The following is a 14,585-nucleotide window of genomic DNA, read 5'->3' on the forward strand; positions in this document are numbered from 1 at the left end:
TCATATTACAATACGATTGCCTCAGAGTACCTTTTAAAAGATTTTTTGTCAATTTCTGAAAATCATTTTATTTAAGCAGATAACATTAATAACAGTCAGAATGGAGAGGAGCAGGCAAGTTGAGGTCCCTGTGTCAGGAGTTAGCCAATCTATCTTCCAGTTCATCTGGAGGTTTAAAATGGACTATGTTCGGAGGGTGACCATGTACAGAACTCTCCACGTAGTTGGATCATTCGGTATCACCTGTTCATCATGGAGAAATCTGCAAAGAAAAACACCTCTGACCACAAGTCCATCAAAAAGTGGTCAGCACATAGCATCCTTGAGGCCCTGCAAGAAAAGGAGAGGGTAGTTCCTGTCAGGTTGTTCCCCGACCAGTCTGTCAAAGTCATTTGGCAGAATGCCTCATTGCCAGAATTTTCCAACAAGCACCAAGACATCACTTTGCTGGCGGTGAGGAGGGCATTACCTGTGAGATCATTCATGCATGCCCCTTCAGTCTGCACCATCGCTGCTGCCCTCAAAGCAACAGTGGGGGTGGCTTTGAGACTATCACATACCTCCTTCAGGAGTGTGGCTTTGCAAAGGAAGTCTGGAGTGAGATGCAGTGGGTTTTTGTTCAGGTTCATGGCATGATCCAGGACTGCGTGCTCTTTGGGCTCTTCCCTGGGATGCACACTGAGACAAACATTGACTGCTCCTGGAGAATCATCAACTTGTTGATCGTCCAGAGCAAGGAGCTGATCTGAACTGACTGTTGCAGACTGGCACCTTCCAAGGTCCAGGACCATTTGCTTACGGACACACTAAAGCTTGGGGCCTTTGCTGCCAAGGCGCAGTGGAGAAAGACCATCATCTAAGATCTTTCTGCCAAAGTTAATTGGGGGTCTGTTCAGTTACTGAGCCCTCCTAGTGCCTCAAATATATTGAAATAGTACCTTAGATAAGTAAAAAATGCCTTGGATTTCTTTGTTGGAACCATTGAGAGAGTCAAACCCCAAGGCTTGTTTGTTCTCCATATGCAAAGACTGGACAGAACCAAACTGCTCGAGTGACTGTGTGTGTATGTGTATGTATGTATGTGTGTGTGTATATATATATATATATATATATACACACACACATATATATATGGTATTTAATGAATAAAATATATTTTTGAAACAAAAAAAATCATTGAGAGGAGGGGAGTGGGCAAGGCAAAGATTCTGTAATAGGCAATCAGTATCACTGAGAGTAATGGGCAATGTGAGAACCTGTGACAGGTAGTAGGTATTAATGAAAGCAGGGGAATGGGTGAAATGAAGGCACTGCGGCAGTCAGCACCTCAAATATATGTAAATATAATCTTGTACAAGTAAAAATGTCTTTCATTTGTTTATTGCATAGAGTCAAACTCCAAAAACGTTTTCAATATTGTGTGGACCTGGAGGAACGCAGCAGGCCAGGCAGCTATTGACTAAAATCCTTTAATCATGGATTTGTTTTGCTGTTGTTTCTGAATCTTTGTTATATTCCATTGCTTTCCTAATCCCTTAGCATTGACATTGAAATAATCCAACAAAGTTTGTTGTTGCTAAATTATGAGTCAGACTATTAAAGAATAAAGTCATAAATTGGTCTCCCACCAGCCTCCAATGACTGCTTTCCGAAAAAGCACCATTGAAAGTGAGACTCAGAATTTGGAGAATTAAACTTAAGAAATTGCTTTGAGACAATTACTGCAACCATGAATACTTGCAGACTGTATCACTCAAAACTGGTAGCCATCTGAAGTCGACTAGTTTTCCTCTCCCATTCTACTCTGCTTTTACCCAGATATTTACAATGTAATCAATTTTGCATATCTATCCTGACCATGTACAGATGCTTCTATATTTCTTTTGATAAAATTCCAGCTCTCTGTTCCAGCATCTAGGGAGATTTTGGCAGCCTCACTCCTCTGGTTATAGCAATGATTCTATAATTCTGTACCTGCGTACTCACCAGGCAACAACATCTTAGAGAAAACAATACTCACCTCACTCTCTCAGCCATACGCACACACTCATTTCACAATAAATTACAACATCAGCAGCAAGAGAAGGCCCTTTGTGATACCAACCCCTGTGCTCTTGACAATAACTCTTAGTGTGAGTTTCCACCAGCAGGATGATTTACGAAATGTGACAATGCTTTGTTATCTCATGTGATGTAAGAAACAGGACATTGTTACCAGGGCATTGAAGAATTCAACAGATAGCCAGTATATAGAATCATTATGTTCCTCAGGCACATCACCTATATGAGCTAATATTAAGCTATTACGTTAGAATAAGAGAGCATGCTCCCAGTAGAATGTCTTGTTTCAACTTATCTTAGGTAAGATGACATACAAGATCTCTGTGCCCTCAGGTCACATGCTGTACTACAGTGATGATATCCTGTGTATGCACATCTAAGAAGTACTGACATATGACCATGAGATTACACCTTCCCCAAGCACCAGATTATTCTACTCACCTTCATGTAGGAGCTCTAGTAACAATCTTTCTACTGACCTTCCTGTAGTACTAGCTGTGGCCCCTGCCTCCAGTGGCACTGCCAGCCTCTGATTGACCAGCTTCTTATCCTGCACTGGGAAGACCTGTGCGAAATTGCTCCTAGTGGAGTTAGCAACACAATGGCAGTTACAGGCTGCATGAGTACAACATAATCCAAATGGGACTCCCAGAAATAATCATGACTCAGTCTCCACCAAATCCCCATAGACTGCTATAGTCATTATATTCTTTTCACTGATTTTCCACCATTGACAAAGGTAACGTGTCTATTTCTGTTTGTTAAAGGAGATATATTTTCTTAAGTCTTCTCAGATTTTGGTGAAATGATTGGTGTAAAACCCAGGTGAAATGGTATAAAAAATCTGAACAGCCGACAAATGATTATGTAGCTGTGTAAGGGTACAATGCAGTTTGTTCTCTTCAGCATTTTCCTCAAAGGCAAAAAACACCGTTTCTCTCTTCCATTTCTCACCCAAATTATTACACTTACCTTAACGTAATCTGTCATCATTTTTGACAAATGTCAGTTTGGTCCAGACGACCACAATATAAGGCTACAGCCAGCAGAAAATCTTTCTCACAAATTTCTAACATTCCCAAGAGCAAATGGAGGCCAAGAGGCACAGGTTTCCCACATTGTACATTCGTGTCAACAGTGGCTCAGTCGGTGGCAGTCTCCCTTGAGTCAGGCTTGATGGTTTAAGTCTCATTCCATAGATATAATTGTTTAAAACTCTATGATGATTTTCCAGGGCATTTCTGAGGGACAGCTACCCTACATTCTTAAGTGCTATCTGCTCTCTCAAGTGAATATTAAAAAAAATCCCATGGCACAATTTCAAAGAAGAGAAGGAAAAGTATTCCCTGTTGGATCATTTTTTCACTATTACATTGCTGTCTGAGGGAGCTTGAGTGCAAATTAGCTGCTATACTTCCTAAGTTAAAACCATGACTATACTTCGCAAGTCATCAATGGCAGTAAAAGGTTTTGAGATTTTCTAACACCATGAAAGATTCTACATAAATGCAATTCTCTCTTTATGTGACAATAACATGATTAATTGACCATAAATATGCTTATTATATTCAGTTTACCGGAGAGAGGAATAAATCTAAGACAACTTTTTCAAATGTAAATAAGCTCAATTATGGAGCATGAAAGCAGAGCTGGCAAAAGTGAGTTAGCAAATTAGTTTAAACGATAGGTCAATGGACATGCAGAGGCAGACATTTAAAGGAATATTTCAGAATATGTAGAATAAATACATTACAAAGAGAAAGAAAAATGCCAAAAGATGGGCCCATCATCCCTGGTTAACTAGAAATTTTAAAAATAGAATAGAACTTAAAGCCTATAATTCTGCAAAAGTAGGTGACAGGTCAGAAGATTGGACAGAATATTTAAAAAATGAAAAGCCAAGAAATTAATAGAGGGGGAAAATTGTAGTATGAGAGAAATCTACCCAGAAATATAAAAATGAAGAGAAAGAGTTTCCATAAATATTTTTTTAAAAAAGAAAGAGTTAGCTAAGTGAGTACTGTTCTCATTTAAAAAAAGACTCTGCAGATTTAATAGTAAAAAAGGAGTTAGAAGATAAGTTGAACAAGTATTTTTCATCAGACTTCACATCCGAGAATACAAGTAACATCCCAGAAACAGTCATAAATCAGACATTGGATGGAGGGGAAGGAACTCAGGAAAATTGTAATAGCCTGAGAAGTGATACTGAATACATTATTGGGATTGCAGGCTGACAACTGCCCAGGTACTGACAGACTTCATTTTATGATTTTAGAAGAAATTATTAGAGATTCAGAAATGATCCCTTTAGATTGGATGGTAATGAATATAACTCATTTATTCTAAAAGAGTGAAAGACAGAAAGCAAGAGTCTACAGGCCAGTTAATGTAACATTGTCATGGGAAAATGTTAGAAGTTATTATGAAATAAGATATAGCAGACCACTTTGATCATTTAAAGATAAATAGTCAGAGTCAAACATGATTTAAGTTTCACAAAACTATGTTTGACAAATCCATTGGAGTTTGAGGAAATACCCTTGCTGTGCGTATGAGGGAACCAGTAGATATGCTGTGCTTTGATTTTCAGGAGACTCTTAATAAATCAACACATCAAAGATTATTGCAGAAAATAATGTATGGACATTTGCTAGATTTGCTAGCCCTCAGGGGGCAGAGAGTCAGCATGAATGGGTCTTTTACAGGTTGGCAAGATGTAACAAGTGGTGTGTCACAGGATCAGTGCTGGAATCTTAATTATTTACAAATTATATAAATAATTTAGATGAAAGGAAATTCTGAAAAAGATTTAAGGAAGCTGCAAAGTGATTATAGATGAGTTAGATGGGCAAAGATGTGGCTAATGTGAGATAATATGTGAAAATATGACATTGTCCTTCATGGCAGGAAAATTAAACAAAAACATCTAAGTTATCTAAATAGTGAGATAAATATTTTTTGTAGATGACAGCAGAGCTGTGAAATGGAGAGGGATCAGGGTCCTCTGTGTGAATCATAGAAAGTTAGTGTGCAGCTACTGCAAGTAATCAGGAAAGCTTACAGAACCTTTAAATTTAACCTTTCCTTAACCTTAACCATTATGTGTTTAGAAATGTCTTCCTGAAATTTGAGAAATTTTTAAGTCAGATTCTTATTAAACAAGGATACGAAACATAGTCAGGGAGAGGCAAGAATGTGGATTTGATGGTACAATCAGATGACCTGTGATCTTATTGAATGGTGAAGCAGCCTTAGGACTGAATGACCTAGTGCTGGTTCTCATTCTTATGTTTATGTGTTTTTCTTCATATGTTTATATGTTTTTCTCCATATGTTGATATTGATGAATTTGTTGGAAAAATTTGACGAGAGATCCACAATTCAGTCATTGGACTGGTTAATAGAGATTGTAACAGATTTTGCTGTCATCTACAAAAAATATTTATTTATCTTCCTTCCAGTTCTCTTTCTTATCACACATGAACTTTCATAGTAGGGCCTGGCAACCCTTGCAAATGCAAAGGAAGTGTATCAAAGAGCAAGTCCTTTAGGGCTAGAAACTTCATTGAGATAGATGTCATATTGGTCTTTGGAAGTTGCAGCAGAAATATCCCAGTCACCCTCTTATCAAACGCTGACACCCAGGGAATATCATGTCAGAGATTATGGATAGAAATCACTAAGGAAGTGTCTGTTTTGACTTTGGATGCACTCTCACCTCTGATTCAGAAGCTTATGAATTAAATTTCCACTCTCGGTATTTGAATCTTAGGGTAGAATAATCTGGCCTAGAATGTGGTAGGTCTGAAGGCTGATGACATCTTAATTAGATAGGGTGATGATTCATCTGTAACCTGTCAGCTTCCCACTTGCCCCAGAATTAATTTCTGGTGAGTTAGGCCCAAGTTCAACCTGTTTACCCCACACCATCTGAGGCCCTTCAGTTGTTAATTGATACCCATTGCTGGAGCACATAGGGCCTGTTCACACATGGATTGCAATCCTCTCAGCTGAAGTTGGAATGCGAGTTGTAGTTGTTTTGTCGTTTAGGCTTAATTCTGTTGTGATACCTCTTAGCTGTGTGTCTTACCAAGTGTAATATAGTTACCTGTCACAAACCAATATTATCTGACTAGTATGAAATATATTTAATACTGGTAAGCCCTGTTGAGTATTAGAAGACAGGTTGGTGAAAATAAACTTGTCCAAAGGATGTGATAATGGGAACTGCAGGTGCTGGAGAGTCCAAGATAATAAAATGTGAGGCTGGATGAACACAGCAGGCCCAGCAGCATCTCAGGAGCACAAAAGCTGACGTTTCGGGCCTAGACCCTTCATCAGAGAGGGGGATGGGGTGAGGGTTCTGGAATAAATAGGGAGAGAGGGGGAGGTGGACCGAAGATGGAGAGAAAAGAAGATAGGTGGAGAGGAGAGTATAGGTGGGGAGGTAGGGAGGGGATAGGTCAGTCCAGGGAAGATGGACAGGTCAGTGAGGTGGGATGAGGTTAGTAGGTAGGAGATGGAGGTCTGGCGTGGGGTGGGAGGAAGGGATGGGTGAGAGGAAGAACAGGTTAGGGAGGCAGAGACAGGTTGGACTGGTTTTGGGATGCAGTGGGTGGAGGGGAAGAGCTGGGCTGGTTGTGTGGTGCAGTGGGGGGAGGGGACGAACTGGGCTGGTTTTGGGATGCGGTGGGGAACACCTCCACTCGGTTCGTAATAAACAACTGCACCCCCCAGTCGCAAACCATTTCCACTCCCCCTCCCATTCTTTAGATGACATGTGGATCATGGGCCTCCTGCAGTGCCACAATGATGCCACCCGAAGGTTGCAGGAACAGCAACTCATATTCCGCTTGGGAACCCTGCAGCCCAATGGTATCAATGTGGACTTCACCAGCTTCAAAATCTCCCCTTACCCCACCGCATCCCAAAACCAGCCCAGTTCGTCCCCTCCCCCCACTGCACCACACAACCAGCCCAGCTCTTCCCCTCCACCCACTGCATCCCAAAACCAGTCCAACCTGTCTCTGCCTCCCTAACCTGTTCTTCCTCTCACCCGTCCCTTCCTCCCACCCCAAGCCACACCTCCATCTCCTACCTACTAACCTCATCCCACCTCCTTGACCTGTCCGTCTTCCCTGGACTGACCTATCCCCTCCCTACCTCCCCACCTATACTCTCCTCTCCACCTATCTTCTCTCCATCTTCGGTCCGCCTACCCCCCTCTCTCTATTTATTCCAGAACCCTCACTCCATCGCCCTCCCTGATGAAGGGTCTCGGCCCGAAACGTCAGCTTTTGTGCTCCTGAGATGCTGCTGGGCCTGCTGTGTTCATCCAGGCTCACATTTTATTATCTTGTCCAAAGGATAACCTTTTACATCCAGGTTCCAACTGATGAATCTCTTAACAACAATCACCACTTGATTTTCCTAATCTTTAGATGAATATAGGACTTACTAAACATCAGTTTCCTTAATTATTCATCCTCACAAGATAACAATCATGTATACTCTGTTAAACTAAAATGTGAAGTATGGATAGCAGAGTGTCCATGAAGGTAGTGTGAAAAGGTACTGCTAACCCTTCTTATATATCTTGTCTATCTATCTCTTACTAATATGTTTAAATTAACAATTTGTTTGGGAAAAGGCTGAAATATAAGAATGACTTCCAACACATTCATACTCCTAGCTAGAGCATATATCATAATCTTTCATGATTCTTTGCCATTTTAATGGACAGAAAACCATGGCAAGAGGTGTTGTGATTTTGTGAAGTACACTGTCATTGGCTAAGGCTCCTGACTGGGAATTTCCATTTACAAAATCAGCACTATTCTTTCAAAGGTTATTTGGTAGAAAGAAAAATAAACTAATTAACTTACTAATAGTTAAGAGTTTCATCTTACATGTGTAAGCAACCAACAAGTGACTTGTACTCAAATTCCCTTGGGACATATGTTAACTACCTAACATGCTGGATCTTCAGTTAAGTGCAACTGAAAATGGGTAATGAAGAAAAATACGGCATCAGGGGTCTCTCTGTGATCCTAACCATGAGAATTCTGCTTCTGGGACCTGTAAATAAATTAAGCTACCCATGTATGTGTAAATACACTGTCTCTGATTATTTCACACTGGCTTAGGCGTTGGGTTCCATCTCTGTACCAGCCCCAAAATCAACACCAAGATAGAGTTACTGGAAAAATATTCCAGCAATGGGGGTACAGAACGGAAGTCACAGCTTGAGATACGCAAGAGAGAAGTGGGTAGAACTCCCTACAGAATAGAAACTTCACTAAGACAATTGAGATCTTGTTAGAAAAAGAGGGTAGAACTTTAAAAGACTTCCTAACTGTGAGGGACTGCTGGAGCCATGGAAGACTCTGCCACTTAGCCATTAAACTATGTTGACTAGTGCGAAGTAGTACATAACTACCTGAGTGCTGTGATGTTCAATATGGCTGAAATAGTACAGTCCACTGTAGAATATGTGGCAACTCCAGGGACTTCTGCAAGAGAGTCTTACTTTGACAAAGATTCCAAGATCACTTGTAACATCAGTTGTGAATGGTTGAACTGCTGCTATAGAGGCACCTATGTGCAACAAACTGCTCCACCTCTGAGACTAAGACTATTCACAATTTTGAAAACAGATCTGACCCTACAGTGAACATCCAATCCCGTATCCTCCCCGTAACCGGGACTGTCTACTTCCACTTCCTATGCTTGCCCCATCTTCAACCCTGCTTCAACTTATTTGGTGCTGAAACCCTCTAGCTTTGTTACCTCTAAACATAACTACTGCAATATTGCTCAGATAAGTCTCCCACCCTCTGGAAATGTTTTGTAGAACTTCAGAATCATATGATCATGCAGTACAGAAGGAGGCCAGTCAACCTATTAAGTGCACGTTATCTCTTCCAAAGAGTTAATCCCATTTCTGTGTTCTTGCCTTTCTTACTTGTCACTTTTATCCTGTAATTGTCAACACTTGTTGTAATTGTAATAATTTGTCTTTATTTACTCAATCTAAACTTTGAATCATTTAAAATTATTACCCGGTCTCCTCTAGGTTTTCCCTACTTTAAGAAGGACAGTTTCAGCTTCTCCAGTCTAACTAACTGTAATCCCTCATCACTGGAACTATTTTTGTTAATGTCTTCTATACTCTATCCAAGATTTTCCTAACATTTTTTAAAGTGAGCAGGAAACAAAAACAACACTGACTGTACACTCGAGCTGGGTTGAACTAGTTTTGGATAGGATTAGCACAATCTTTTGTACTCTATCCTTCAATTTATAAAACTTGACATCCCATATGCTTTAATGGTTTCATAAGTTGTCCTGTTATGTTCAAAGACTTGTGCATAAACACCCTCAAATGTCTCTTCTTGCACCGCATTTACAATTAATCATTTCCTGTCTCTTTTCATTTTTCCATCAAAATGTTTCATCTGAATATGCATCAACTTTCCTGTGCTATGGATAAGCCTATTCCATGATGCTGCCCACATCGTCTAAGGTTATTACCATTTTCCTCATTGTTTATTATACTTCATAGTATGGCATTTGCAAATATTCAAATTGTTACCTGTGCCAAGTTTTCAATCTGTATCAATAATAATATTAATACCAGTGCAAATAATGAAACTATAAAAACTTGGCTTCTCAGTCAATAAATAGATTTTCATTTTCATCACAGAATTGTTGCAGCCTGGAAGGATGCCATGCAGCCCATTGTGTCTGCTCCCACTGTCTGAATATTTCAAAGAGTATAATTCTCCTGACTTTTCCCCATTATTCCATGCAATCCTTTTTCCAAATAACTGTCACATTCTCTTCTGAATCCCTCAGTTGGACCTACCTCCAGTCTTAGGCAGTCTCTAGTCCCTTGCTGCATGGAAAAGTTTTTCCTCGTATCACTTTGCTTCTTTTATCTACATCAATCCCATTACCCCATTGGTTAGTTACATGTAATCTTTCCATAAGGAATCTATATTTAATTAACTTGCTTTTGTTCATGTGACTATAAATTTTGTGCCAAATTATTATGTCTACAAGTTTTCCTACCACTAAAGCCAGATTGATTGGTCCGTAGTTGCTTCTCTAATCTCCATACCCTTTTTTTTTGAACAAAGATGTAATATTTGCATTTCTCTAATTCTCTGACACCATTCCTGAGTCTCAGGTGGACTCAAAAATTATTGTTAGTGCCTCTGCAATTTCCATTCTCATTTTCTTCAATATCCTGAAATCCATTGCATCTCATCCAGTTCCTTGTCATCTTAAAGTATGGACAGTCATAGGATGTTTGAACCATGAAGATTGTTTTGCATAGATGTCATGTTCAGGAAAGAGGAGATTTGACAAAGGGAGAGCAAGTTTAATATCCCATAGTTCAAATTTCTCCTGAAGTGAAAGTTTAAAAAGAAAATAAATGAACAAGGTGAATTAGGGTAATTGGTTAAGGTTAATCAATGTTACTGTCCCAACTATTAAGTGGAGCTAGTAGTCAAAGTTTAGATTTAATACAGCTTAGAGATATGGAGCAAGCAGAATCAAGCCATTGCAAAGAGAAGGAAGTAACCAGCCACATTAACTAAATAAAAGTTTGTGTTAAGGAAAAGAAAAATGTTGATATAAAACAAAGAACTGCAGATGCTGGAGATTTGAAACAAAATGAAGTGCTGGCGAAACTCAGCAGGTATGGCAGCATCATTGGGGAGAAAGCAAAGTAACATTTTGTATCCGGTGACCCTTCGTAGAACAAAAGAACAATTTTGTTCTTATCATTCAATGTAGCCCAATGATATTTTTGATAAACACATACTTGTGTTAAGAAAACACATTTTCTTTTATTACATAAATTGGTCATGTATATTTTGGTTTCGATCACAAGAACAAGCAAACAACAAGTCAGTCTTCCTGCTCCTCTGCTGCTTGGCCTACTGTGTTCATCCACCTCTACACCTTGTTATCTCACAACCCAACCGTTACATTTCCACATTGCTGTTGTTGCTTTAATCATATTTCATTTTGGGAACTTATCTAAGTACAAAATTTTACATTTTATTGTACAAGTTGTTTCTTTTTAAAGAGGAGAGGGTGAGTCGTATATTATAAGATCTGAACATTTTGTTCTATTGTTGTCTCTGCTACATTCTCAATTTGCGAGCTATGATTAAATTAGTTCAAATATAGTTGCCTGCAGCTGAGCACATTAGTCTACCTCAGTGCAATATACAAAAAGCCATTCAAAACTTAACTGTCCATATTGTGATTTTTATTAAGCTTTGTTTACCTATTATCTCTGTATTCAGTGATCTTTGTTGGCTTTGTTTTATGATGCCTCAATTTCTCTCGTTCTTGTTTACAAAGCCTTTAATTTTCTTTCTCCTCCTTATCTCTGTAACATACTCAAGTTCTACAACCCCTTCCTCTCCCAGATTTGAGCTCCTCCAACTCGGACCTTTTTGCACATTTCCAATTTGAATCACTACACCATTGACAGCATCTATACAGCTGTCTAGGTGCTAAGGTCTGAACAGAGTGAACAGAAAACAGCAATTCCCTAAGTCTGAAAGATCAATAACAAGATGGTATAATATTAAAATAAAAGACAGAAGGTTTAGAGGGGTTTTGAAGAAAACTTTTCATCCAGAGAATAGTGGGGCTCTGAAACGCACTACCTGGGAGGGTGGTTAAAATGGGAAATATCATAACCTTTAAAACTTGGATGCGCACTACAAGCGTCATAACATTCAAGGATATTGGCCTGGTGTGGGAAAGTGGGATAGTATAGGTAGTAGAGATAATAGGAACTGCAGATGCTGGACAATCCAAGATAACAAAGTGTAGAGCTGGATGAACACAGCAGGTCCAGGCCCAAAACGTTAGCTTTTCTGGTCCTAAGATGCTGCTTGGCCTGCTGTGTTCATCCAGCTCTACACTTTGTTATCTTGTTTAGGTAGTAGTATATTTTTGGCAGGACAGACCTCAATGAGCAGAACGGCCACTTCTGGATTGTATGATTCTATGATTTATAAATCCTTCCCAAAACCTTTATTTCTCCATCATTCCTTCTTTAGAATGCACCTTAAAACCTACCTCTTTGACCAAGGGTGGGCCACCTGCCCTAACATTATGTGATTCAAAGTCAAATTCTATTTGATTAAAATTCATGAAATATCTGGACTCATTTTGGTATTTTAAAATGATTATAATAAGCTGTGTGCGATCTATGAAAGGATCAACTTTGGAAACTACTATTTGGAAAGAACAATTATACCCTCTTATTTTTGAGATTTATTGCATTACTTTTCCTTATATTCTGATGACAATAATGTCAGTGTGGTAAATAAATATGAGTGCCGTAAATTTTTAACTTGTCCTTTGGACACAGCACGAGCTTTACAGATTGACTGCTTATCATTAAAATTATTGAAATCCCAGGCATAAAGTTGAAAATCTAATTCAATCTCTTTCCTTCTTTACTGCTGAGCTACATTCTAATTTGGTTTTCCTTAGGATTTTTGCTATTTGCAGATTTTCTTTTTATTCTTTATTTCTCTCTCCTTTTGCTGTTACTCCAGACAAAATTGATGAAGATTCTTGAGTTGGTAAATTATATCAGTCACCCCTTTAGTGGATTTGTTGACTGCAGATTGACATGTTTCATCCCATATGGCGAAAATTTTTCCCATTGATCAATGCTCCCAAAATCAAATTTACTAGTCATATTCTCACAAACAATTTAGAGATATAGGTGGACAAATTTGCTGCTTGTTTTGCCTACGCAACATTAAGAACAGCATTTGAACTTAACAGTGAAACTCTGAGATGGCTTGAGGATGTGCAAGTGGTATAAAGACAAAGTTTCATATGAGATTTTCTTCCCTACATTTCCAGTCATGACATCCAATTTTGTGCATTTAATTATTTATGGGGTCTTGAAACAAGCAATATAACAAAATGTGTAAATTTTAATTCTTTTATTCTCATTTGCAACAGGTCAATGCACAGACTGACACAGATAGATCGATTGGATCTGGGCAGTAATGAATTCACAGAGCTGGTAAGAAATGATGAATAGAAGTTGACTTGAATGGATCAGGTGCTGCTAACTATAGCCAGTGAAATTTTACTGGAGATAAAAATCAAATCTGTTGTATATTGGCCTAGATCAACAGTTCTCTCGATTGTTAGAGACTGGACATACTCCAGAGATATATACCAAGATTCTTCGGCGACCTTGAAGCACCGACTAGGCGGGAATTGGCAAGAGAGTTAAACTTCAAACAGGAATTATTCTGCATTAGGAACGGTCAGAAAATTTCTCCAACTCTGAGTTAGCATCAGATGCTTGAGGATTCCAATTTGCTTCTCGAGAGAGTCACCCAGAAAATGTTAGATTAAAATTGACTGTGACTTCTGGATAACTATACGATTGACCTTCCCAAATATTACCCCTCCCTAACCCATTCTCGCGCCCCCCCCCCATCTAACCCCCTTCCTGCACCCAAAACCAGCTCCAACAATCCTTCCTGAATACCCAATGAAGCCCCCCCAACCTGACAAACAAAAGCTTTTCTCCCAGAACCAATCCAACTACCCCACTCACCAAAACACTACTTGCTAATGCAGCTTGTCTATTGTCTCACCTATCTGCTATCTTACCACCTCAGCCCCTTACCCAGCTGCCACCAAACCCTCTTACCTGCTTACCTTGCACACTTGGCTTCTCAACATAACTTTTCAAAGAGATTTTATGCATTTGAGCCATTACCATAAAAAAGGGACATGCAGTCTACAAAGATTCTCTCTATCACAGTCTTTTAGGATACTGCACTTGGTGACATTGGAAGGATTCTCCCTGGGTGGGTGGGTAGCTATGTAACAATTGGTCTGATCTGCTTTGGAAATTGGAATTTTGACCCAGATTTGAAGATCTGAACCATTGTAATATAAGGAATAATATTGTAAAGCCTACTGTCTATTGCATGTTTTATGTTCAGCAACTCAGCACTGGATTTTTGCTGAATTAGGATGATCAGTGTTATTTAAAAATGGTAGTGGGACTCAATTCAAGGACCCTTTTCCCTACTCCCAGTGTTGGGATTTTTTTTTTGCCAGTGCTGAATAAAAGAGCCAGTAATGATCCTATACCCTGCATTTCCTACCTGGCCAGATCCATTGCTGGGTTGACATCTTCTAGCTGCCTGCAGTTCTCAAGGAATTGTGCTTGCTCCTCTATGACTCATGGTGAAAGCACAGAGCAGTTTGGAATACAGACTGGATTTGGGAACACTTTGAAAGGTAAGTTAAGTTCAAAGATGCTGATCCATGACCCCAAAGACTCTTCATACCCTCCCCAGGCTCTCCATGCCAATTCAATGATATCATTTATCCCTTCCATGCCCATTCATCCAGTAGGATGAATACACATGACCAATGACCCATATAATAACAGGAACAAAAACAAAGTTGCTGGAAAAGCTCAGTAGGCCTGCAGCACCTGT

At 39.3% G+C, this 14,585-nt stretch overlaps 1 protein-coding gene across 17 annotated transcripts in view; it reads left to right on the forward strand.

Annotated features, from left to right (window-relative positions):
* Positions 1-14,585, forward strand: part of lrrc7 (leucine rich repeat containing 7) — a 617,590-nt gene that overhangs the window by 421,210 nt on the left and 181,795 nt on the right. For all 17 annotated transcript variants that reach the window (XM_048539168.2, XM_048539169.2, XM_059647884.1 and 14 more), the window contains one exon: positions 13,078-13,141. In XM_048539168.2, coding sequence (XP_048395125.1) covers positions 13,078-13,141 — 64 coding nt within the window. The remainder of the gene's footprint in view (positions 1-13,077; positions 13,142-14,585) is intronic.

Source organism: Stegostoma tigrinum, chromosome 8, assembly GCF_030684315.1.
Source record: "Stegostoma tigrinum isolate sSteTig4 chromosome 8, sSteTig4.hap1, whole genome shotgun sequence".
Classification (NCBI taxonomy): domain Eukaryota; kingdom Metazoa; phylum Chordata; class Chondrichthyes; order Orectolobiformes; family Stegostomatidae; genus Stegostoma; species Stegostoma tigrinum.